This window comes from Caloenas nicobarica, chromosome 7 (genome assembly GCF_036013445.1).
Source record: "Caloenas nicobarica isolate bCalNic1 chromosome 7, bCalNic1.hap1, whole genome shotgun sequence".
Lineage (NCBI taxonomy): Eukaryota > Metazoa > Chordata > Aves > Columbiformes > Columbidae > Caloenas > Caloenas nicobarica.
Window position 1 is genome coordinate 25,904,835 of NC_088251.1, and position 25,190 is coordinate 25,930,024.

General features: G+C 40.8%; 2 protein-coding genes across 2 annotated transcripts in view; both read right to left on the reverse strand.

The window, feature by feature from the left end:
• Window positions 1–3,274: 3,274 nt before the first annotated feature.
• Window positions 3,275–6,145, reverse strand: C7H10orf53 (chromosome 7 C10orf53 homolog). The gene is made up of 3 exons (XM_065639560.1): window positions 6,052–6,145; window positions 4,333–4,452; window positions 3,275–3,339 (listed from the first exon to the last, which is right to left on the reverse strand). The coding sequence occupies exons 1-3, from the start codon at window positions 6,143–6,145 to the stop codon at window positions 3,275–3,277; spliced, it is 279 nt and encodes a 92-aa protein (XP_065495632.1).
• Window positions 6,146–10,007: 3,862 nt separating this feature from the next.
• Window positions 10,008–25,190, reverse strand: part of CHAT (choline O-acetyltransferase) — a 28,781-nt gene continuing 13,598 nt past the window's right edge. The window contains exons 7-14 of the mRNA XM_065639337.1: window positions 24,253–24,422; window positions 22,127–22,227; window positions 21,799–21,927; window positions 20,508–20,630; window positions 18,848–18,989; window positions 15,630–15,692; window positions 11,974–12,111; window positions 10,008–10,277 (exon numbers count right to left, since the gene is read on the reverse strand). Coding sequence (XP_065495409.1) covers window positions 10,008–10,277; window positions 11,974–12,111; window positions 15,630–15,692; window positions 18,848–18,989; window positions 20,508–20,630; window positions 21,799–21,927; window positions 22,127–22,227; window positions 24,253–24,422 — 1,136 coding nt within the window. The remainder of the gene's footprint in view (window positions 10,278–11,973; window positions 12,112–15,629; window positions 15,693–18,847; window positions 18,990–20,507; window positions 20,631–21,798; window positions 21,928–22,126; window positions 22,228–24,252; window positions 24,423–25,190) is intronic.

Here is a 25,190-nt window from a genome sequence, read left to right on the forward strand (position 1 = left end):
TATGAGGAAGAAGCTTCATCTCTTAATATTGTTTGAAACAAAACACAAAAAAGTACCTAAATTAGGAGCCCAGAGATTCTACAAGTCTACAGTTAGTAGAGCTCTGAATGGTTCTGTGGAGATGACTCTCTCCATGAGTTACAGAGGTAGCCCAGGGCAAGCCAGCTCCTAAACTAAGTGCTTCAATAAAGTGTCTGTGATTAAATGTGGCAAACTCGGTCCTTGGAGGTGCGTTCTGCAAGGGCAAGGGACTGGATGCCACACAACCATGGTGCTGTGCAGCCTGTGCTTGCTGCAGTTGTTTTCATCCTTTTCTTAATATATCTAGTGTTGTTAATTTGTTCCTTGATAGCTAATGATTTTTTATTTTTCCTTCTCTTTTGAAGAAATAACTGGAAAAATTGACAGATTTTTCTTGAGCCATTTGCAAAACATAAGGAAACGTGTATGATAGAGCTTAATCGTGTTGTAAGAGATTGTCACTCTAAAAGGCAAACTATTTTAGTTATGTTGTGTTATTGTGCCATTAGTACCATTTGACTGCCAACTGTGCAGCAGCAGGGCTCCAATCAATGGGAGACTTTGTGTGCTTTCCATTGCAAATAGTGCCAAGGATAGGAGGGAGAGAGGCTCTTAGCAGTACAGTTTTTTCGGTGATTAAAAATACTTGAGATCCATTTCAGTGATCAGAAATGTGTCTTAATGAGACAATTAGTCCAACCATAAAAGCCGCACAGCAATTTAGTTGGTGTTACTACTGGAATAATTTGCTGCTGCTGTTTTCTTCCTCCTGATTCGACTTTATCACAATAGTCTGGATGAAAGTCACTGTAGAGAGGACTTGCAGGCTAGGTTCAGTTTTCAAATGGCCATGATTATCTGTGCAGCACATAATCCCCATAAAAATGTCGGAGACTTTGAAGAAAAAAGTGGTTATTTCACATATAAAAGAATTAAATGCCTTTGTCCAAGTGGCTACTACAGTGCCTTCAAATATCCAGCTGCCTGCTAGTGCCATGGCAACTAATCACAGGTGGTGTTTGGAGGACGGGTACCAAACTGAAAGGGCTACTTCAAATTTATTTTTCCCTTCTGTAAAAAAAAGCATAATAATGGGGCCTGAGATCTTGTTATGCATTCTAGCCAGCGGTGTTCAAAATGTCTGATGGAGCTAATTTTTTTTTTTATCTCACTGGAAGGTATCTCTCTGTCTTATTAAAAATCTTCTCTCATCTGTCTCTGGTCTTTCCCACTTTGGTCATAACATTACTCTAAAGCAAAGTCAGAGCAGTTGTTCTCAACCCATACTTGTCTTGAAGTTTGCTGCTTTTCTTTTAGACCTGAAGCCTTGTGTTCCTCAAAGCTTGTTGTATTTATTTCAGCTAAACAAGTTTATCTATTAAGGCTTAATATCTTCCTACAAAACTGCTGTCATTCTGACTTGGAGGTATGTCAGAAATGTCCTCAAGGTGATGTTACAGAGAGCACTGAACACAGTAAAACTAAAACTTAAAAACCAAACAAAACCAAAACAAAAAAACCCCACAAACTACTCACACTGGTGCATTCATCTGCCTGGAGTGTTTCCATTGATGTTCATGGCATTCTGTGCTCAGGAGGTCTGTGGAATTTAGTCTTCTATTTTGGGGAGTAAATTCTGCCCAGGATTAACACTATTTAAACTAACTCAGTCTAATTAATTTCCATTTACCTAAGAGGCCAGTAAACAATTTACTGCCAGCACAGAGCACCATTTTTTGGTGTCCTCCTGACAAGTGTGGCAGGGTGGGTTTTTGGAAGCCCCTGGAGCTGGAGGCTGGAGCTGGGCTGTGGTAAAGCACAGCCTGCCCGGTGGTTACGGGTCAGGATCACGCTGAAGTGGGAACCAACTCTCTGCTGTCCGTGGCAGGCGCTGAAAGCCCAGTCTGCTGTCTGTGGGAACACCTGCTGCAGAACTGGCCTCTGTTATCTGCGCCAAGCTTAATCACATCAATTTTTCTCAACATGATTCAATCCAAATGTTTTAACTTTCTAATCTTGTTATGTCAGAGCCGTCGGAAGCAAAAACGTTTCAGTCTTCTAAAGGAACAATGTAGTTTCTGCTTTGCTTGACCTTAAATATGAATATTTTTTTCTCACTAAAGAATATTGTTTTAATGTTTCTGTCATCTGTAGGTCATTGGTAAGGGGACTGTGTGTGTGCATAGTGATAGAGTTATTTTGACAGCACTTCAGTGTTGGATCAGTATCACAGTGAATGTGGTTTGGTTATTTCTAACTGCAGTTATCTCCCTGTGGGTTACAGCTGACAGGAGATACCAAGTGTAGGAATTTGTTTGGGTTTGGGTTTGTGCTTGGCAGCCTGTCTCTCCTGCAGGCACACTAGAAGCTGCAGCTTTGCCACCTGGTGCTCCTGACCCTTGACAAATGCTGTTTATTTGTTCACACCACCCCGTTAGGGTGCAAAGACTCGCTGCTTCTTTCTTTTATAACTAATTATGGGCCAAACTGAAAACTGATCAGGGTACCAGCATGCTGGCATATGATTATTTGCAAGCTGCTGAATTTACCTGGGTCAGAAGTACTTTTAAAATGAAGTTGAGGTTGAGAGTATATGTTGGCAAATCGGGGCAGGGCGGGAAAGAAGCTTCATGCTCCAGTTACTGGGGGAAAAAAATAGAGAGGAAAAGGCAGCATTACTTTTGAGATACCTGAAACATCAGTTGTAACACCCAGCTGGCTTTAATCCTGTCCTTATGGCTATGCCAACTTCTTTCTCTCTGTACCTTTGAGCTGTGCCTAATGATGCACAAGTGTTCTCTGGGATATTTGTGGCCAAGAGCAGAAGGCACATCTGTATGAATATGTATGGATCAGCTATTAGAGACATCAGCTATTAAAGACTTTCATTCAAAGTCATCAGCTATTAATGACTTTGAAATTTGACGCAGAAAACTTTCTGAAGGTTGAAAGAATGCAAGATATCCAGGAGTTTCCTTATTCTTTTAATTACAATCAAATTATTAGAACTACATGCAAGCCACCTCTACAAGAATTTGTAATATTCAGAGTGGTGACATATGACTGGTCCTGGAAAAGGCAGTACATTCTTATTTGGTTGACACATGGGTATAACAGGTAAGATTGTCTAGAGCTTCCTTAAGAGGCATAGAAGTGTAAAGAACCAACTGTATCCTGACACTTATAATACCTTTGTAATGCAACCAAATTGCCTGACAGAAAACCAAGGTAAAAGAGGATGTCTCGCTGTAAATCAGTAGGCATTTAACACTGCTTTTCTGGCTTCTTCACAAAGTGGATCCAGCTTGCCATCACCTCCTAAGGGAGAAAAACATGACTCAGAAAGCATATGCAAGTAAATTTATTCTCGTTTTACATTTCTATTCCTTATCCTAGCACCTACCTAGCACCTATCCTTTGCATTCTGCCTCACAGTACCTGGACCCAGCTTGGCTCTACCCTGGTTAGCTGTATAACCTGAGACTGGGTCAGCATCGATCTGGAGTTGAAACAGAACAGAGAGTGAATGCAGCAGTGCAGGTGGTGCAGCAGACAGCAGAATGGCCAGTACTTCACTGTCCAGCACAGGTCTTGGATTGGGCCAAAAAAGATGTCTTCTGCTGGAAGAAATTTCCAACTGGAACCTCCCAGTTCCTGACTTGTCTGCCTTTCTTGCAGGAAGGGGAAACCAACCAAGCTATGGTGCTGGAAATACCATTATCCTTGGTCAGTTTTCTGCTTCTGCTCCACAGCTTCCCTTCCCTAGCCCTAGAGAGGCTGTTGAACAGTGGGGAGGTGGGAAGCAGTGGCCTTCGCCCTTCCTCTGGAAGCCACTTGGACAGGAGATGAGAAAGCTTGAGCCCTGAACTCCTCGTCTCACCTGTGTCCAAAAATGCTTAAAAAAATGACTCTCTACAAGGCACCAAAATGAGTAGTGTCTTTGCTTTGCTGGGTGAGGAGGGGAGGCCAAAAAACCCAAAGAAACAAAGGCCTATGCAAATAAATAATTTGCTATTTTGAAAGCAAAAGGATGTCGCAATATCTCTGGACTGAAACCTAATGGGTTTTCTTGTGCTTGTGTGCTGGTGCGTGTGGGAAGGCCCTGAGCAGAGCTCTCCCGAGCATGGCCTGGACTCCCAAACTAACTCCTCTTCCTGACTCTGCCCTTCAACTGCCTCGAATGCAGAGGAGTGCAGAGCTTTACAGTGTTAATGTTGACAGAACCTGGACTGTTTATGCCTTGGCAAATGCTCATTTCAAAATGTGAGTGCTTTCAGCAAGAGACTGCAATGAATAAAACTTTGAACTTGCCAAAATCCAGGTCATTATTGTTGCAGCGAAACACAGTCTCCCCGTTGACCACCAGCTCCACAGAGTTCCAGTCTGGTATCTCTTCCATAATGAGCTGATGTCCGTCTGCCTCAAGGACAGCTGGAAAGGGCAAAGCAGTAGTGACCAGTCCTGTATTTGCTGTATTGGTTTCCTTTGAACTCTGAGTATATCCAAGTTTTAGCACTTACAAGGGCAAGGAGCAAATAACAGTGTTAATGTAGTTAAGCACTGTACAGAACACCCTACAAATCCTATCAGCTTTAATCTCTGGCTTCACTGTTATTACATTAATGGATCTCCTTTGAATGAAGCCTCCACCCTCTGTCATTTGTAGTGCTAGTGTTAAAAGGCAAGAAATTAATTATGTATTTGTATTTGCTATTAACTGGCTCAGCAGCTGTAGGAAACACTTACTTATTTGTAAGTACCATGGAATAAGACTGAGTTCAAAATAAATCTCCAATAAATGTTAAGATGGTGCTATAGAACAGCTGGAACATAAAGTGAACAACCTTGATAACCCAATTGTTCATTGATGCATAATTCATTTAGTTTCTGCTGAAAGAGTAATTCCTCAGGACATTAAAGACCTGAGATTTTTGTGAAGGCGAGAATGAAAACAGGAGGGACAAAATCCTCTCTTGATCCACATATTTGTTTAGATGAATTAGGTGTGGTTTGGTTTTATTATGGTACATTGTATAGTGTTGTTGTAAATTAATCAGAACTGGGGAAATAAGAGTTTCCGTAGGTTGAGGCCTGGTCCCTCTCAGACCAAGTCAGGTATATTGCCGTGATCCAGCAAACCCAGTCACGGAATTTGAATGAGTTGTCAGTAGCCTATATATTGCGTTAACTCGTGCTCTAAGTTTCCAGCATCAGCTAAATACTGATTTGTCTGATATTGTCTTTGTTGTTGCATCCGTGCGATCTAGAGGCTTTATAATCACAAAATGTGGCTTATCTGAACATGTTAGATCACATACATCTGCAGAGAGGCCACGTCAAGCCCTGCAGCAGTGCTGAGAGCAGCCCCGCTTGGCTCCCCGCCCGCAGCGCGGAGGGCTCTGCTCCCAACCACGCCGCGGCTGCCCCCCGGTCTGGGGGTCCCTGCTGTCTGCATTATGTTAATTGTTGGGAAATACAGGGGAGCGCGAAGTAGCAAAAGTTACTTTGTACTCCCAAGTACTTTATGGCTAAATTTGAGCTTAAATAATTTTCATCTTTGATTTATGAGTTTATTTCAGACTGAAAAGTCCGTGTTTTAATGAGGTTTGTGTAATTTGAAGAGAAAAATATACACACACTGTAACGCAAGCTTCTTTTAGCAACCATGAAAGCTGGAGGTACGTGTGCTGCCCGAGGCACGTCCGAGGACCAGCTCCCTCCTTTGTCACACGTATAACGCGAGTGCCAGAGCCTGGCTGCGAGCCGTGCGACACCGAGACCCCTGCGCACGGCGCGGCCGCAGAGAAACCGCCGGCGAACGAGCCTGCGGGGCCGCGTCCCGCCCGCGCTGCCCCCGCCCGCCGCCCCTCCGGGAGCAGGCAGGGCGCGGCTCCGCCTGCAGAGCAGCCGGGCGGGCGGGGAGAGGACCGCCTTCAGCCGCCCGCGCTGCGGGTCTCCCTGGCAGCGCGGGGCGGCCTGGGGCTCCGGGGGTGCTACCGACCGCGCCGGCTGCCGCGGGGCGCCCCGCACCTCGCAGGCCCTGCAGGCGGGAGGCGCCGTTCCGCTGCAGCCCGCGGCTGCGGGCCGGACCGTGCCGCACGGTCACCAGCGCGGCCCGCGGCATGGCGCGCGCGCCGCGGCCGTTGGGAGCCGCTGGCAGCCGTTGGCGGTGCCGTTGGGAGCCGCTGGCAGCCGTTGGCGTGCCGCCTCTCGTGAGGGGCCGCGGGCCGGGCGAGGGGGCTTGCGGGGCAGGAAGAGGACACACAGTCTTTCCTCTGGTAGCTTTTATTTGCGGTGCGGAGCTCCGTCCTTGGAGAAGCGGTGGTACCAGCGTACGCTTCACGTCATATATATTAATGTAGGCGGGTAAATATATTTTAATAGAGCACAAAACATCACGGAAACAAACTGTACTATAAATACACATTTACATTTGCCATAAATCTATACTATTTTATAAAAATACAGGTATCACTAAAATATTTTTATGTCTATTGCAACTCATACACTGGAAGAAGTTGAGCGGTGCTACAGCTGTGTCCTACTTAATTTCAGAGCGCACAGGGGCCTGGGCAGCACTTGGGAGTGAGACCGGTTCTCGCACCCTTGAAACACCACTGCTTTGAAGTCGAGTTTCTTTTGCTTCTGTTCACTGTGAATATAGACATTGACAAAAATCGGCTTTTAAATTTCTGCATCCCAGTACTGCGTGTATGTGGGTGTACACCAATGGAAAGAGCAAAACAATTACCTTCTTAAAATTCTCTTGCAGGGGCTTTGTATGTCCCAGGTCCCTCCAAAAGGTCTCATTAAATCATTGCCACTTGTTACGTTAACGTAATTACACTTAGTCTGTCGATCAAGATTTTCTCCCTTTTTATAATGAACAATCTATTCCATAGTTTCCTAGTTGGAAACATTTTAAAAGCTTCTAATTTGATTTCCACAAGTGCATGTGCACAGATTGTGTATTTTTAAACTTCAGAAGAGAATTTCATTTGTATAATACAAATAATTTGAAATAAGTACCTAAGAAAACTACTTGTTTCCTGAAATGCTTAATGGATGCAGCTGTAGCATGGGATCATACCACATAGGTGCAGGGGATTCTGTTAATTGAGAAGTATAGTCCCTTGTGAAGCTCCTACTGGGAAATCAGGAAGTTTGTATTGCCCTGTGCTGTGGATTTTATCTATCTGTAATTTAACCAGGGTCCTCCAATTTAGACACACCTGAACTGACTCTGAAATTTCTTGAAGAAAGTCAGGTACTTTGCAGATGCTACTTTTATCCTGGGACATGGCTAAGGTGAAGCATGTAAGCAAATGCCTTTCTCTGGAGGGACTGGGGTTTTTTTAAGTGTTCAGGCCAAATACTAAAACCAGATCAGTGAGTATCTAAGATACAAGTATGTAATGGCCAGCAAAATCAATAGCAAGTGTGGGTGGTCACTGGTTTCTTCCTTGAGTAAAAATATGGTGTCAGTATTTTCCAGTGTTGCAGAATCCAAAACACCTGTTGTGGCAGCTGTAGACACATAAGGGGCTCTTAATGATCAATTGGTATAAAATTTCAGGTGTGGTTGTAGTTCTTGCCTGAATTCTCAGTGATGGTGTATTGAGTACAGTGTCTGAGCTACTGTTAAAATTCCAGCCAAAAAAGTAAAATGAAAATACAGGTAACATTTGCAAATAAATATCAGTACCTATGGAACTAGGAATACAAAATAAAATTACATATTTCATTAGAAGCAAATTAATAAATAATCAACTATTCACAGCATTTTTAGATGCTTAAAACATGGTTATAATTTTAAACTTACAATTCTATGAAAAAATCTTGAGACCGTAATGCTACATTTATGTTAAAAATGCACAATGCCTTTGTGGTGACAAGAGAGAGAACAAAGCAAAATTACTGGGAATGATTCAAAGTGATTTTCATAATCATTATAGGAAAAATGTAAAGTAATTTTGAACAGTATATTCATTAATTGAACATTTGGTTTGACTAACAGTTTTCTTTTTTGTTGTTTTTGGTGGGTTTTTGTTTGTGTTTTTTTGTTTTGTTTTGTGGGTTTTTTTACATTTTCACTTCGGAGCAGATTTTGTGCCATAATATTCTTTATATAATCTAAAATTAGATTTAATCTTTGGTTTGAACCACAGCTCATGGAGTAATGAAATCTACATATTTTTAAATGGACACATTGACTTTAAGAAAATGAGACAAGCTCTCAAGCACTGTAAATCAGCATAGCTGATTTGTTCCAATATAGCTGATTTGCTCCAATCGATTATCAGCCCCACTGTGCTTTCATATGTGGGGTCGTGGATAGCCTTTATCCAGCAGACTGCTTAATTGCATGTGTGCAACTCCGAAGCAGCAGTAGAATAAGCGTGGACATATATAATCTACTGAATCTGTATCTAGAATTCTTAGACAGAAATGTATCTGCGCTTCAAGTTTATTGCAATGAATCTATTCTCCTGCTTTTAGGCTTGAGAGTGGTTAAGCATGTGATTGTTCAGTCCACAAAGGAAGAAGTAGCGTCTCCACTCCTCCACAGGCAAGTAAGCAGTCCCTGGCCAGGCTTCTGAGTGTGCTCCAGATTGCCCAGCAAAGGATCTGCACTGGAGTGAGGAAGTAAGTGTCCTTAGTGAGTGGTATTCTAACGATGACTGAAAACCTCTAAGCAAGGCAACATATTTCAGCTTGAGAGAAGGTAACTGAAAATATTCCTTGGAAGAATTTGTAGGGAATGAAAGAAATGAGAAAACCTTCAGGATAACACTCAGAATGTGGGAATGACCAGATACCTTATTACTTTCCTTATAGAATTTACCGTATACTGCAGAATATGATACTTACATCTACTATTAAAAATATAAACTATAAATCCCTTGTAAGTGGGATGATGCAAGGCTGATATGAGTACTAGTACTCTTAAACTGGTATTTATAGCTCTAGCTTGGAGACTTTGTTATATTGCAACTTTGCCTCTTTGTTCTAGTTATTTATTGCTCTTCGATTTTGTGTGGTTGCATACACTCTCCTGCTAGTCACAGTGATTAAATTCATTCCTGTGCAAGCAAAAAAGGTCTTAAGTAGGACTGAATTGCACTTGTGCTTTGCCTCTCTGTTGGACTGGATTTTGCTCACTGATAGAAATAATTAAGTCAATTTATTACAGACAAATTTCTCCCCATTCTCAGTGATGGATCTTTTCTCCAATATGCTGCTTTCAGAATGGGACTGTGCTTGAGGCCAATGCAAACCAGAATAAAGGCTAAATAACTTCTGCAGCTTTTTTGAATTGGGGGAACATGCAAACATTGCTGTGATCTTCTTAAACCCTGGTTGTGGAAATACACAGCAGCAACTCTTAAATATAATCTGATTTTCTTATGTTGGAAATAGTATGGTGTTATTAAATACTTTTCATGCAAATTTTCAAGATGTAATGGCATCAGACTATTATTTATGATGTTATACTCAACATTCCCAATAGGGGAAGTTGTTGTAGTGGTGTCGTTGTTGTGGTGTTTTAGTTTTTGGGGTTTTTTTCTTTCTTTTTCTTTTTTTACATGCAAATCTTGCAGGAACAGATGTGATTATTTTGGAACTACTTGCAGGGGATATTAATTAGTTGGTGTGCCTTAGTATTTAATTTATGTCATATACAAATTTACCCAATTTTTTAGATGATAAAATGGCCTAAGTTGATTATGGGTAGAAATGGTAGTACAAGACACACTTGTATTATTTCCTCCTTCATTTCAGCCAGTAAGACGAAACCTTTTTTGCTGATTCTCACGCAAGAAATGGTAGATTTAGTACTTACAAGGTTTTAGATGTTGGCAACAATGTAAAACAAATGACATTTTGGTTCTACACTAATATATTACCAGTACTATCTTGCCTTTGAACAACTATGTCATTGTTTCTTCATAAGGTGGATCCAGGAGAATAATTCCCACAGCCTCTTAGCATTTCTGGTCACCCTGTAGCTGTGTGGCTGCTTCTTGTTTAGCAAGTGGTTTTCCCATAGTAGAGCTGCATTTGCTGCACAGATCTCTCATTTCTAGGAGACTTTCTTCCACAGCTTTTGCAAACGTGTCTGAGGAGGTTTCTTTACAGTCTTTAAAGCTTGAGATGCAGAATAATATATGCTCTGGCTGAGGGTTATAACATGCCCCATAACCATTGGGTACCACAGGCCCGTAGCAGCAGAACATTTCCATAGTAGTTGGAACCTGGTTGTAGGGAGAAGGTAAGAAGTGATCTTGGATTAATCAGGGCACCTGAAATCAGCTGGTTAGGAATAAGGAAAAAGATAAACAAATTATACAAATGCTGGAAATGTGTAGATTATCGCTTTTCTCAGATGTCCAGACTTGGAGCTGACACTTGGAAGTTAAAGCCAAACTCAGTATAGAATTTGGTTGCCCTGTTTGTTTGCCAGCATTTGAAAACTGGTATCATTTGAAGTGGATATAATGCATTTCTTTGCTCACTTTGTATAAGCCTTTAACAGCTATAAGCTTTGTTTTTCATAGATAGGGAATTTTCAAAGCTGTATGTAATTCTGATATGTAAAATTGTAATACACAAAACTTCTCTAAGGTTTCTAATTAATTAAGGTTATCTTAAGGTTATGTTAAACTTGTAATGTGAAGGCTGTAATCAATTATAGAAAACAGTATTATCCATTTCTAATAATGATTTATAATTGTGATGCTGTATAAAATTGTATTTTAATGCATCTGAGTGCTATTTTTCTATTACACATGGTTTAATCATGGCATAATACAGGAGTGAAACACTTTCTACTGAAGAAAATGAAAGATGTCTTAGAAATCTATATGTTTCAGACTTCGTGTACATGTGCCTTCACAAATGACACTTGGCTTTTTAATGGTGTAGAACAAGCCATTAGTCCTGCTAACAGAGCCATAGAAATGTCAGATAAATTTGCTGTGCAACAGCCGAAGGCCATAAAGCTATTCAGAAGTACTCTTTGCTCATAGATAGTTTCTTGGAGAATTTATGTAGTAGTGTGCTGGCTACATTCACTCATGTCTGAAAGCATACAAGCATTATGACAAGATCAAATTACTTATTAAGGTCTTGTGCTGTAGCGTGATATTATAGGTCTCTTTTGTTGCATAATTCCAATCTGTACAGTTAGGTTAGTGTTTCAGTAAATGAATTCCTACATAGACTTCTTCTTGCATTAGGACTTCTACGATATGCGATTAAACATTTAATTTTTAGGTTTTATGCTATAAAGATGTTTCCTTATTCAGAACATTAAATGTAGGAAACGTTGACTCTTAGAGTATCTTAGTATAGTTGCAAATGATGGCAAATCTGTAAATGTCTAAAATGTCTGTAAATCCAAGATGCGTGCCTGCAGAGGCTGCAGTCTTACATTGAATAACTGAAGGCTCTCCAAGATTTCAAACACAGCTATCTTTAAGAGAAAAATTTCCTCATGGCTCTTGGCTTTTGTTTCTCAGAGTGGGCAGCCTGTCTGGTTTGTGGCTGTACTGTCACTGGAGCGAAGAATTCCCACTAGAGCTGTCACCTTAGGGAAGGAGGAGAAGAAAGGGAACAGAAAGATATGTAGTTTGGAAAACGAGGAAAGACTGAGCCCACATACAAATTTGACTGAGTTTCTATGCATTTCCAGAATTTGCAGGAAGGGCTTTGGGATGTTGCAAGGCAAGTGGTAACTTCAGTCAGTATTTATGGTGCTGATTTTGAAAAATGAATCAAAACTGGATCAAAAATGTGGAGAGTTTTGCAGAGTTCTTGATGGTATCAACTTCGCTTTTTTTGCTCTTCTGTTTGTTTTTATACATTGTTCTCGCTGTGTGCTACAAGGTCTGGCAGAACACAAATGAATTAACTTTTGCTTAGCAAGACCAGTGAACAGGAGAAACTCACCTGGCTAGTTGAGAGGATGAATCGATTGCTTGTCAAATATGTCTCATCTGTAAATATCTCTGGCAGTTCCTTGAAGCGTTCCCGTGCCACCTCTCTGAGCCCTAGCAGGTGATTGTCTATTGCCATTCCAGTAATAGCCTGTGTATAAGATACCAGCATTTAACTGAGTATGGAGACCTTTTCTTGGCTGTTACTGCCTTGCTTTCTGATCAGAATGAATGAACTTGGTTTGACTGATGTAATGCCTATAGTGTTCAGATAGTACTCCGAGTATGTACTTTGCTGATGATCAGTAACTAGAAATTCATATAGTGCTCCGAAGATGTAAAATTTAGGAAGGAGATGGTCTTGAGATGTATTATGTGCTGAAGTTACATGATGTTCTGGGTGTTCATTGTGTCTCAGAGCTCAATATCATGGGCTGGGCATCCAAAGCTGCTAAGGGGAGCATATGAGACCCCAAAAAATCTCTGTGTTGTGGAACTTCCTATGTGTCACTTGGATTATATTTCAAGATAAGAGACCTAAAACAGTCTACTTGCCATCCTGCTTGCCCATCATCATCCCCAGCTGAGAACCAGTCATGCTGCCCCCAATGTCCCAATTTCCTCTTCTGTCTCATGGTTACAGGCAAGGCGGTTGGCAGCATGTGCAGGGGCTGAATGTTAGCAGCAGGGGCATGCTGGTGGCCAGCTGGCCAGCTGACAAGAACTACTGCCAACCCTGCAGGAAGTCTTTCTGCCATGAGCTTGCCGTGCTTGGGTCTCTCTGCTCTATCCAGTGACCCGATGCTATAGACTTCAGGAATGTAGTAGCTTTAAGATCTTTGCCTTGCTAGCAAGTGTGATTGAAGATGGCTAACAGGACTGAAGTCAGTAGTGGGAGATGGGCAGACAGGGTAGTTACAGAGTTTTGTTTAGGAAACCAAATCAAAGTTTTGGCATCTGAAGAACAGCACTGAGCTGTTCCAGCCAGACAGGAATTGCCTCAGATTAAAACGTGCACTTAAAATCCTTCAGTCTAGGTTTATTCTAGTTGGTGAGAGCATTGATTATGAGGACTGAGCTGTAGATCATCCCTGCTAACAGGCCGAAGTTGTGTAGCAAGGGAATGCTGAACAAGGGACATTGTACTACACTGAGAGCAGAACTGATATCCTTATGGCACAGGCCCCCTTATAATGAGGGAAACAAGCAATCTGAGAGATGGCAGAATTTTAAAAAGAACACAAGCTTAGTTTTCCTCTAAATGGGAGAATTTTTTTTTTAAAGGCACAAATTTGCTTTTCCTGTTAAGAGGAGAATAATTTTAATCACTAATAAGTGCCCGAAGCAGGGGGCCAGGAGGGCGTAATCTTGTTTGGCTTATTAAGGAGTAGGCACCCAAGGGGCTATGTGTTCATCAGCCTAGACAGAGGACGGATGCTTGCAAAAAAGTAGTGTACATCAGGGCAGTGTTTATGTTGTTTTTCCCATAGAGGGAACCTGACTTGATAATCAAAGGAAATATTTTGCTATCACACAAGATTTATAAGGCTGTTAGCAATGACATTTTTGCAACATAGATCAATGTCATGTCTGAAGAGAGGCCGAGACAGGCTAACGAAATAAACTGTGAGTCAATGCATAGGAAAAAACTGTGCTAAATTGAATTTTAGAGCTCCACATTTAAGATAGCAATGTTAGTAGTAAGCCCTAACAAGGGGAAATAAAATCATTGAATTGCTTTTTGTTTTATGAAGTAGATTTTTTTGTTTTTCTTAGAAGCCATTACATTTCAGTCTGTTACACATGATTTAGTCAAATGATGTAAGTCTTGCCTAAAGTTTAAAGGCACAAGAATTCCGTCCTGCTATTCTGAGAAAGAAAGGGAAGTTTGGTGAGTAGAAATACTTTTTTAAATGTAAAGAGAAATTAGTTTTCCAATGGTGATTTTAATATTTTCCCATGAGCTATGCTGGAGGCTGAATTTTTAACCATTCTTGGAACTGAAATGACTTGGAGGGGGGATTTTATGGATTTTTTTTTTTTTTAAGAGATGTGCAGAAATTCCATTGGTCATGACCTAGTAGACCTACAGTAAGTTGTATTCATTGTGAGACTACCCTGAGATAGTTCAGGTTCAGTTGCCCTGAAGTAAGACTTGCCTCAGCTTTACAGATGACATGGAGTCTCAGCTTCTAAGATGCAGGTTCCCAGCATGACACTTGAAACACAAAACTGCTTTTCTTCCCTGCTTCTTTGGTTTTGCAGTCCTAGGAACAAATCTGCCTGAAAAGAACACTTCACCTCTCTAGTGCTCTGAGTATACCTCTGAACCCGCTTCTGGAAGTGAATGATTTCTTGAATATTATAAGTATTTAAACAGTAATCAGCAATGTGTATTTGGTAGGCAATGGTCTGAGGCAAAACCATAGGTAGGTAGCAAATTCACTTAATATAGCTGGTTGTTAACATTTACTAATTTCATGAGTGGTTTGACTAAGTTGCTTGTAGAGTAAGTCAGTGCTTTGTCTAGGCACACTGGGATGTAGAGCATTACCCAGGCTGAATTGTCTCATTCTTAATAAATAGAAAATGAGTTGTATTTGATACTAAACTGATTTCTTCACTGGAGGGTGTCTCTTCCTTTTATTAGACACTACATTCAGGTCTTTAGAAGCAAACTTACTATAATCAGTCTGTCATTGTTAATGACCTTTATTAGAAATGGCACTTCACAATACTAGAATACACTTTCCAGAGTACCAGTCCATCTGAGGATCAGGTCCCTGGTGGGGTCCTCTCTCCTCTAGGGAAGAGAAATGTAAGAAAATGCATAAATGGTTTGGTTTAGGGAAAAGCAAAAAGCTCTTGATGTGTTACAGCGGTCTTGAGCTTATCTGTAACGTTTTAGCTTATGAGTCTAAATACCTGTAAATTTGAGGATCTAGATTTTGCAGTTCGAGTTTTACTTCTCATGCATGTTATGCAGAAGTTGGTTGCTTTTGAGCCTTGCTTACTTCTGATCCTGATAAGGCTCTCAGCTGCCCACTTACCATACCCCATTAGAATACCCCATTGCCACTTTTCTTGGCTGTCTTCATGGCTAACATTTCATGTTGATCACAGAGTACACAGAACGAAGGCTTATTTCATCTGGCTACTGTTCTCCCTTGCAAACCTTTCAATATTTATTACATTTTGCTTGCAAGCTCTTTAAGATGGAGACCCGTTTTGAATTGTTAATTTGTACAACACCAAGCTTAGTGGAATCCTTATTTGTGGCTGGGAGTCCTAATTATGACACAGATATGAATTATAAATGTTTCACAGATGCATATTCCGTGTGAATATGTTGAATACAGAGTGTCATGTTCTGTGACAGTCCTAGATAAGAGAGCTAACACCCAAGAGTGATGGTCTTACCACTGATGTCTAATGCACAATTTTGTTACCTTGTTTTCCAGGAAGTATTTTTTAGATGAGATTAATTGAATATGGCTATTTGGAGGGTGTTTGGGTCATTAGAAGTTTTTGTAAGTGTGACATAACAGGTACTTTCCTATTTAGAGGTGCCTGTGTTTTCTGGTGCTTTAATAGTTAATGATTATATGTTTGTACTTTTCTTGAAAAGATTAACTAGTCCTTATTAAGACAAAGTGATGTTTTACTTACCAGAATAGTGTAATTAGTCTGAGCAGTAATTGCATCCTTAAATCTCTGCATCTTCTCAAAATCCTGTTGAGGGAATCAAAATATATCTATTATTGAATAAACTCTCAAAGAAATAGCATCTTCCATCAATTAACTAGCAGCCCAACAGCAAGCACTCTCAAATGTCCTTTGCTCCTTGTTCAGGTGTAAGTATTCTTTATAATGAAAAGCCATAGGGATTCAATGTCCTGATCAACAATGGTGCCTGGTTGTGCAAGGGCTGAGCAGGTTTATTGGTGGTGGTTTGTTTGAAGTCAAGGAAGGGCTTGCAGTTCCTTTCATGGATTCTTTCAATGGATTTTGGGGGTGTAGATTATTACTAACTGAATCACTGCATTTGAAGCAGGGAAAATAATTGCCTAGTGTAATTCAGTGTTTTCAAAACAGCCAGGCAGTATATCTTCTCCAGAATGGTTTATCTAGGCAACGACAGTGATACTAATGAAAGCCATTACTGATATTTTACTAGCTAGTCAAAAAATTACTCCCCTGTGTGAAAGGGCATCTAGAATTTTCCAAGGCTGCTCTACTCTCCACAGATGCCTCGCATTTCAGATAACAAGCTAGTAAATTTTGACTCTTGTCAAATGGCAACCTTTTATATTAAGGGAATGATCCTAAGAAGTGCTGCCCTGCTGTACATCAAGTCTGACACTGCAACTTTGGGAGACACTGAAACAGCCAGAAATTACTGGGTCTCCAGATAAACAGGGAACCTTCAGCTCCTATGGACGATGAATGATCTTTTGAACAAAGAACTCATTTTAGAAGCAATCAAAGGCCACCGTCAGGGACCTTCAAGGGACAGAGTTGGATGTTTGTTCATAGGGCTAGAGCTAGGCCCTAGTTTCCTTGTACGGATTAACTTACAAAATGTGGTCTTTAAGTATGACTAATTTACAGCTATTCAAGCAATCTCTGTAGTGTCAGTTGCTGCTTCTTTTACAGCAAGTGTCAGATGCATGAGATATTTCTCCTGCTAGAGAATCAATCCCACTCGATCAGTCTTTGGTGACTGTTCAAGCTATCATTTGAAGATAATTTTTATTAGTACCAGATAGAAAATTTGTTTTAATTTTATTTGGATTATTGGCTATTAACAAACAATATTTTGGGGAGTTCAAGGCTACTTAAACCAAGTGATGCACCTCTTTGTTTGAAAAATAGAATGAACCGCTTCACATCCAGAGGCAACCCATCCTCTGGGTCTAAAGAAATCACCTTGGAACCTTGTTAAGTGAATTTTGTTTCTAATGCTTCAGTGATAATAATAGATATAGTTTTGAACTGAAAGATAAAGATTTTCACGTCAAAATACAGATGTCTGAAAGTTTGTGGGAAAGAACAGTCACAGATCAGTTTAGATGATGTTTGCATCTCTCAGAGGACAAGAAGCCAGGAAAACCATCAGTGCACTGGTTTGCATTATGATTGCAGGTTTTTTAGGGGGAATTAAACCATTATTCTTCCTATTTGTTACTGCCAAGGCATGCAATATAAAGATTTGGGGGCTGAGACTGAGCTCACTCTAGACATACATGGCATTCTTCTGCTTGCTTGCGTGGAGCAGTACAGTTTAGGATGCTTTGGAGGGTGGGCACAATCTCAGATTTGGGTGGTAAAACAGTGAGCTGGGTAAAACTGGGAGAGCTGCAGAAGGCAGTAAGTGTTGGAATAAGGAAGGTAGGAAGAGATTGTTGGAAGGAACAAAAAGGGTCTGGCAAAACAAGGTGCTAGGAACAGGCTGGCTCCTCCTAGGAGTACAGTCAGCTTGCAGCAGTGTGTTGGGGCTGGGGTGTATGCTGAGCACCCAAGTGTGGAGGGGAAAGTGTGCACAGATGACAGCAGCTTCTAATGAAACATGATGAACTATGAATAATGAAATAATTAAACCATGTTGTCAGAGAGGACACTGCTAGCAAACAACAACAAGCTCTTCCTGTCTACTCTATGCTAGTCACTATCATGTGTACTAGTATGGTCATAATCTGCCTTGAATTGCCCACTCAGCATAGAAATTACTTCAGGTTTGCTTTAAGTTGTCATTTTAACATGCAATTTATTTGAGTCTTGTTCATCATGAGCTAGGTTCTGGGCTTGGTAACCTTAAGGAGGCTGAAGAAGCAGTGGAGGAACAGAGCACTCCTCTGGGCAAATTTTCCTCATTCTATGGGATATTAGAGCTCGGTTTACAATATTTCATTAATTTACACTTAATCTACAGCCCAGCAATACTTCTAGAAATGCTATGCTAAAGAACAGCTATGTGGGCTGTTGCCACTGGAGTGGGCTAACTGTGCAAAATAATCTATATTATGGCAGCATTTTGCATCTAAACAGCCACCTGGATATTCCCTATGCAGCAGCGAAGTGCAGTGGGTGGAAGTGTGGCACACAGAGAGATGTTGAGGGAGACTCTCCAGGGATGGTGGGCGGGACAGTACACAAAGCTGTTTGTGCAGCTATAGTCTCAGCTCTCTCAGCTGTAAAGCGCTCATGCTTCTGGCAAACAGATGGTGGTGTCTCAAAGAAAGGCAATTCAATTTTTTCTTTTTTGCAGGATGATGTCAGGACAGTTTGGAGAGTTGTTTTATTAGTTTGATGAAGTATTTTCATCATGAAAGTTCAGCCCCCTTGAGGATCCTACAAAACTAACTCTGTTCAGTAAAAACATACTGTTAAAATAAAAAAGATCAGCCAGAACATATCCACCTTATCCAGAAGTCAAAGCATGTGAATTATATCACTTCACACATTGCGGTCGGCAGCAGAGCTATCCACTGGAGGGGACCTGATGGGCAATTTCCCTGGTGTAGCAGTATTAATATAATGGTCTTGAACTTTGTAGGCTCAGCCTAGATCTCTCCAGGGAGCAGAATTTGGATCTGATGATAGATCATTTAGAAGACAGTACTAAGTCTAAAATCAGATGTTTTGTTTCTTATAATGTCATGTTTAGGCACCTCTGAATCTTTTGGATGCTTAAATAAAAATAAGGAAATATTTCTATTTACCTTCATGATCGGTTTGCACAAAAAGCAAAATCCTGTAAGGCTTGCTACCCTGCGCTGTGTGTTTATGCTCTTGGTTAACAGTTAAAAAGTGAGATGTTTGGGATCATGAATGCATGATTTGGTTAGTGTTTTGCCAAAGGAGGCAGAGGAAGCCAGACAACATACCGTTAGAACTGTCTTGTCATCAGTCATTGCTTTCACAAAAGCAAATGCTTCTGAGGTAGCAGACCTAATATTGTCAACTCTGCCCTCGTCAAATCTGCGTATGGAAGCACTTTCGTAGGTAGGCACAAGTCTTTTGTGGCATCTGAGAGAATGAAGAAAGAAAAACAAAGAGTAATTATTTTCAAGGAGTCATAAAGACTAAGAGAAATATAGGCTTGGTACATTTTATCGTTATGGCTATGATTTTATTTTTTGCATAGTATTCATCTTAATGTTGATAGAATTCTATAAGAAACTTAAAAAAGATAGATGCTCACTCCTTTCTAATATGAAGAGCTGCATACAGCTGCATACATTTTAGTTAGGCATTGCCAGTAAAAAATGACTTGCTGTGTAAAAACAAGGCTAGTAAAACTGAAATTTACTGAAAGATCTCAAGGAATGTTTTATTTGTACTGCATAATAAAATAATTGTGTAATTAATCATTTACTTATGGGCTTGAAATATGTTTTATTTAAAACAAGAAAAAAATACACTCTGTGTGTGAATGAAAAATACAAAGCTAAAAGAGGAAAAGGGTGCTATTCGAGACTCTGAACTGGAATGAAAACCCACATAGCAAATAGACCTGCATGTGAAAACTATTCTTTAATTTGGTTCCAGGTATATAGCTACCATTCCTCACTTCAGGAGACCTGCTGTGCCTTCCAGTTGAAGCAAGGGTCTCAGAACATAACTGTCCCCTAAGGTTTTTGTTGCATACATGGGATTTATATCATGGCTGGGATCCAGACGAAAATCTTGGACCATGTCATTGTTGCAGTTTGGTTAATGGAATAAGCAAAATGGATGTTTAATAGATGTCAATGGAGTACACGAAATATGTTAGGCATTTACCTGGTTTTGACCAGGTAAATGCCACTTCAGGATTTAATCTGATGTGATAAAGAATTATTCATGTAGTATGCTGTTCTGCAGGAAACCATGCAACCGATCTCTAGCCTGGTGCATTAGCTGTTCTGGCAATGTAGAAAGGAGCTTTTAACTTTGATAATACCATGGAAATTAGAGGACATTATCAAATCTCGGGATGCCTGTGAAGAAGGAAGTAACAGTAGTCACTGTCCTGTGTAGGAGCTCTGGTCGGTTATGCAGCTGTAGTATTTTTCCCTGTGAATGCTTTTCACTTTGCAGGGCAGGGGATGCATATGTAGTGAGCTATGAGTTCTTACCACTTTTCCTCTCAAGATACCCGCAATGGCAAGGGAATGTTTCTGTCCCAGAACCCTGGACTCCCTAGCTTCTGCTGCTGTGAGTGGCAGTGTTGTCTGTTTCTCCCTGCCACATCCCCTCACCCTCTTCTCTGTGCCAAGTGCAGGGACAGCTGTGGGGAGGATACTGGCTGGGAATGGTGTGTGTGGGACATAGGTTTAGGAAGGTAGAGAAGCAGAGGGAAAGGCAGTGAAGGAAAGGAGTAGTCTGTCTCAGAACTAGCTGGCAATTTCTATCTTGCCTGACCTGCAGACGTTAGGCAAGATCACTCATTTCTGTGCAGGAGGCAGTTTGGGTGCTGAAGAAAAAATCGGACCCTCTGTATAAAAAACAAATTGTGAATCTCCTCTTGTGCTATCTCGTGCATATGATTTGAATTAGCCTTACCTGTAAAATGCCAGCTGAAGTGCTACTTGGATGTAGGCATCTGGGCTAATCTTTTGTTTCTTAATAAATTCCTTTCCATAGTTCTCAAACTTGTAAGCAATAAAGTCCAGATTTTTTACTATGCTGGAAAACAAGCAGAGGCAGTTACTGTGGGTGGGAGATACAAGAATCTCATGTTCCATTTCCGCATGCAAATAAACCCCAGAGATAATTTCCTGCCTGTACCCACTGAGGGGTGAGTGGACTCCTGCTCTGCAGACAGTCCTGGTCTTTGGTAACTTGTTCCTAGTCAGCAGCTTTTATTCATATAGGTTCTGGACTGGGCTTTTTATCTGCAGTCTTAACATGAGATGTGGCACTCGAGTCATTCTGTTCATTCGAGTAAAACACCTTTTAAAAAAAAGCCCAACAAACTAGTGTTTCCACTCCTGAAGCCTAAGCTAGGGGCTAATTTGTTCTTGATAAGTTTCTGTGAGATTTACTAGTGTGAGAAATGAGTGGATTTAAAACCTGATGAAGGCTGTAAGCTCCTTGCAAGTTTTGATTTAGAGGTCTGCTACCATTATTTAAAAACAAAAAGGAATTACTCTGCATCCTGAATGTTTTCATACTCTCATGTATGCTTCTAATCATGCTGAGGTCTCATCTAATGCAATCACACTGGACATGTTTACAGCTGATCATGCAGTCAATGTGCAAATTCTCTACAGATAGATCACAGACCTGAGTGTTGAAATGAAATAACTTGAAAAAAGAAATCTCTCATTGCCATCCCCACCTCCAAAGATCATGCAAATCTTTTGCAGTATGGGTACACAGTCAGAAGAACTAACCTTTGTAGGAGTAACATGGTTGTAAACAAATTATATTCCTGAATTCAAATTGTTTATTCAAACCAGTTGTGTTCTTCTGTCCCATATATGTATCCCTATTGCCCTGGCTTTGGCTTTGGTTGGGTCAAACCCATAAAGTGCATCTACAAAAACGGAGGACCTGCACTGTTTGCATCCCGTGCAAATAGGATTCAACTGTTTTTCCAGTGGTCTTTAACTGTCCTAATATTGACATGGAAGGAAAACTATGCTAATGCAGTTTTTGAATACAGTAAGGTAGCTCCAGCACATATGAGTGCCACCCTGCAAAGAGATGCTAGGTATGTCCAACTTGGGAAGAGGAGGAGAAGCAGGAGGGCAGGGAAAGCCCTCTAGGAAGAAACCCCTGCCTGCACACAAAGTGCTGGGTAGTTCCCAGCTTGCAGTCATTGTTGAGAAAAATGAGGCCTCTGTTCTACCTTTGGAGTTTTTCTGCTGATGATGCCAAATGTGCCTGAATTTCAGGGGAACATTTCCATCTTAGTCTCCGTGGAGCAGGAAGCTCGCTCACTGAATCAGCTCTGACTAATTTCTTGGAGCTTTCTTTCCTGTTAGTATGTAAGAGAAAAGCCATTAAGGTTGCAGGAATAAACTATTTGTTAAACACTGCTTCTTTAGCAGGTAAACAACTGGTTTTCAGCAGCTGTATGGGTCTTAGTGGCCCTGTGCACCAGGGGGAATTTGCCACTGGCAGAGGAATCCTGAGGGCGGGAGTGGGTACAATAGCTGTACTGAAAGCGGACTCACATGTGCTTGAGCAAGTGTTCAGTGCATTGCACCAGTACGATGCCATCGAAAGGGGAATGTTCACACACAGTACCGCAGACTCCGTCTCTTCCTACCACAAACTAAGCAAAGAACAAGTGCAAGACATATAGTGAATCAATCAAGTTACCCATGATGTCAACCTTACAATAGAGGTGGTTGTTCTCCTGTGGTTTTCTTACTCCCCACATCAGGAACTTCCTTGACTGACAGATCAGTGGGAGACTTTCTTGTCTTATGAATGGTGTTGCATTGGACCCCTTTCATTCTGCTGTTTTGGACTGAGTCCTGCAAGAATGTAAATTTTAGCATTTCCCGTTGGAGTACAGAAATTGGATTTAACATCTACTTCACAGTAAAGAACACCTGTCACTGGAAAGACAGGCCAGTGTTCTCCTTCCACATTTGGGGGCAATATAACTTCTGTATCTGGGAAGTCCCTCAGGATCACCTTTTATTACAAATATCAAATGAGCAAGCTCATCCTTATTTAATAGCTTTCTCAAAGCTTGTTTTACTGTCCTGCTTCCTCTTTACCTTTTTTTGGTGGGGTTTTCTTCATTTTCTTCTTACTTATCTTCATTCCTGATTTTGTTCCATACACATGGTATAACTGGTGACTCTTAACCTGCTGCAGTGTAGTTCTGTGATAACCCCTTTGCAGCTGATTACTTCTGCATCTCAAACAAAAGCAGATGTCTAAGACCAAACTGCAATTTGTCTTGCATGTTTTTTGGGATTTTCCCTCACTTCTTTAGAAATGTCTTTGGCTGGACTTCTCCCACTCAGTTCACTCTGTGCGTTTGTATCACATATATGCATCCTGCCTCCCTGGTTCTCATGGAGTTTTTACAGTGTGTGATGCAAAAAGTTTACCTGGACGTTTTCTGATGCCTTACTGCAAAGCTGAAGAAGAACATGGAGAGAAAGAACTAGTCTTGCTGTGAGAGTGGCTTCCTACATAATCTGTGTTTGCATGAAAGAAAAAGGGATCTTTTTTCCCTAAGAATTTCTCTTTGCCTTTGAACTACTTCTGGCCTGAATACATCCAGACAGATGAAGCTCTCCCGTATACCATGCAAATATATTTTCTTTCTGCTACTTTCTGATAGTAAAAAAAAATAAAATCTTGTTCATTCTCATCTGCTTGAAGCATCTCAGCTAGCGGCCCTGGAAATAACAGAGGGTTCTAACTAAAGGAAAATGGTTTGTTCTTTAAAAACACAGCACTGGAGTCTGCTAATAATGTCACTTGCAGTAGCACAAATCAGGAATGACTACTGAAATGTATTTGCACTGGAGTAGGGCAGTGCAAGTGAAATTAGGTTAGTGGTCTCTTTTTTTGTGTTGCTGTTCTTAGATATGGCAAGAACAACAAGCATTGCACAAGCAATGTATCAGTCAGGGTTCTTCTCAATTTTTCATGAAGTGTCAGCATTGTTGACAGTTGGAGATTAATATATTGCTTCACCCTGAGTCTGTTGCAAAATGTGAAAATAACAGTGCGACACTCTCAAATATGACCATCAAAATCAGATTGGGAAAAAGGCTCGATAAATTGATTCTTCCAGGAAAGCCTCAACAAGGATGTCATTAAATGAGTAAACAATCTGTTATGTGAGAACTTAAATACTAACTTAAACACATACTAAATTATAAGCAGTAGTAATTCTAGAATGTCAGGAAAATGCATGAGAAGAGAAAACAGAGAAAGCTATTGTACTTTTTTTTTGTTCTAGGATGCTAGTCCAGCATTTTTATTTCGTTTGATTGACTGTAATTAAATGTGTACCGTGGGGGTGGGGAGGTTTTGTTTGGTTGGGTTTTTTGTTGTTGTTTTTGTTTTGTTTTGTTTTTCAATCAGATGTCTACCTATCTGTATGTCTGTGTATCTTTCTACTGCCTGAAGTGCGAAGGGCAACTTCAGGGAAGGTGAAATCTACGCCTGCCTTGCAAGGAACAGCACTGCTCACACCAACCCTGCCTTGGCAGATGCTGACACCACCTTCCTCTCTTTCTCCCACTTGATTCTAAGTGGTCCCTACCACAAGGGTGACTGGAGTGCCTTGCCACATGCAAGTAACATCATAGTAGTATAAGGTTTTTACCTGCATAGGTTTGTCATACCAACGATTGGCCCCATTTTTGTGGTAGCCTCCTCCATGTAGCAGTTGCAATGCCATGTTTGTATCATTCAGCTCCACCCCACTTGGACTGTCCAGGCACACCAGGCATATGCACCGTTCAATCATGTCAAGAGAGTCGCGGTTAGTAGAGTCTGAGGATAAAAGAGTGAAATGTTCATGTCCTCTTACCTGTAGCGCAGGACTGGCTGAGGAGCCCTGCTGCCTTGGAGAGCATTGAAGATCTGACCCTGACTCTGCAATGGGCTGGTGTCTGCAAAGCTCTCTCAACAGCAGAACATCTTGGTGCAAGGAAATGTTACATCAAAGCATTCATTCATGTGTTAACTTTTGCAATATCTCTGTGTATCTTTCATATGATTCAATAATTTCCACTTTCTTTTTCTGCCTTTCATTTCCTGAAGTAATTATATTACAAAATAGATATATTTCACTCCTAAAGCCAGCAATGCTTACTTATTTTATATATAAAAGTTACAGAGAGGACAGGTGGAAAATAGAGAATTTCAGAGCTCACAGTATTGCTGCAGTATTCTGCTCTGGAACAGAAGGGCCTGTGCTGGTTTTGTGCTGTTCTCCCATTGAAACCCCTTTCTGGACAACAGTAGGGCCCATCTTGGTTTTTTGTTCTTGTATTAAAACCCTCTTCTTTCTCCTGTCCCTAGTTATTTCTTGTACTTCGGAGAAATAAGCCCTGGACTGGGTATATTGCCTGTATCACATGACGAAACATCTGTGGATGAGATATTGAGGTTTAGTTTTTGAACATGGTATTGCCAAAACCATGGGTTGCCACATACCGCTTCCATTCTATAATTAGCATACTGCTGAATCAAACGTGCTTTTTCTGTCTCTTTCTCTGCTGCTTTTTCTTGTCCTGTCAATCTTGCTTCTGCAGGTGT

Bases quoted from the DNA above. Each gene is read 5' to 3' on its own strand.
- C7H10orf53 (XM_065639560.1), bottom strand. From the start codon at position 6,145: ATGCCGCGGGCCGCGCTGGTGACCGTGCGGCACGGTCCGGCCCGCAGC. The intron at 4,453-6,051 runs GTGCGGGGCGCC...TGCCCTTTCCAG, and splicing joins CCGCCTGCAGGGCCTGCGAG to CTGTCCTTGAGGCAGACGGA. The intron at 3,340-4,332 runs GCAAGTTCAAAG...TTTCTCCCTTAG, and splicing joins CAATAATGACCTGGATTTTG to GAGGTGATGGCAAGCTGGAT.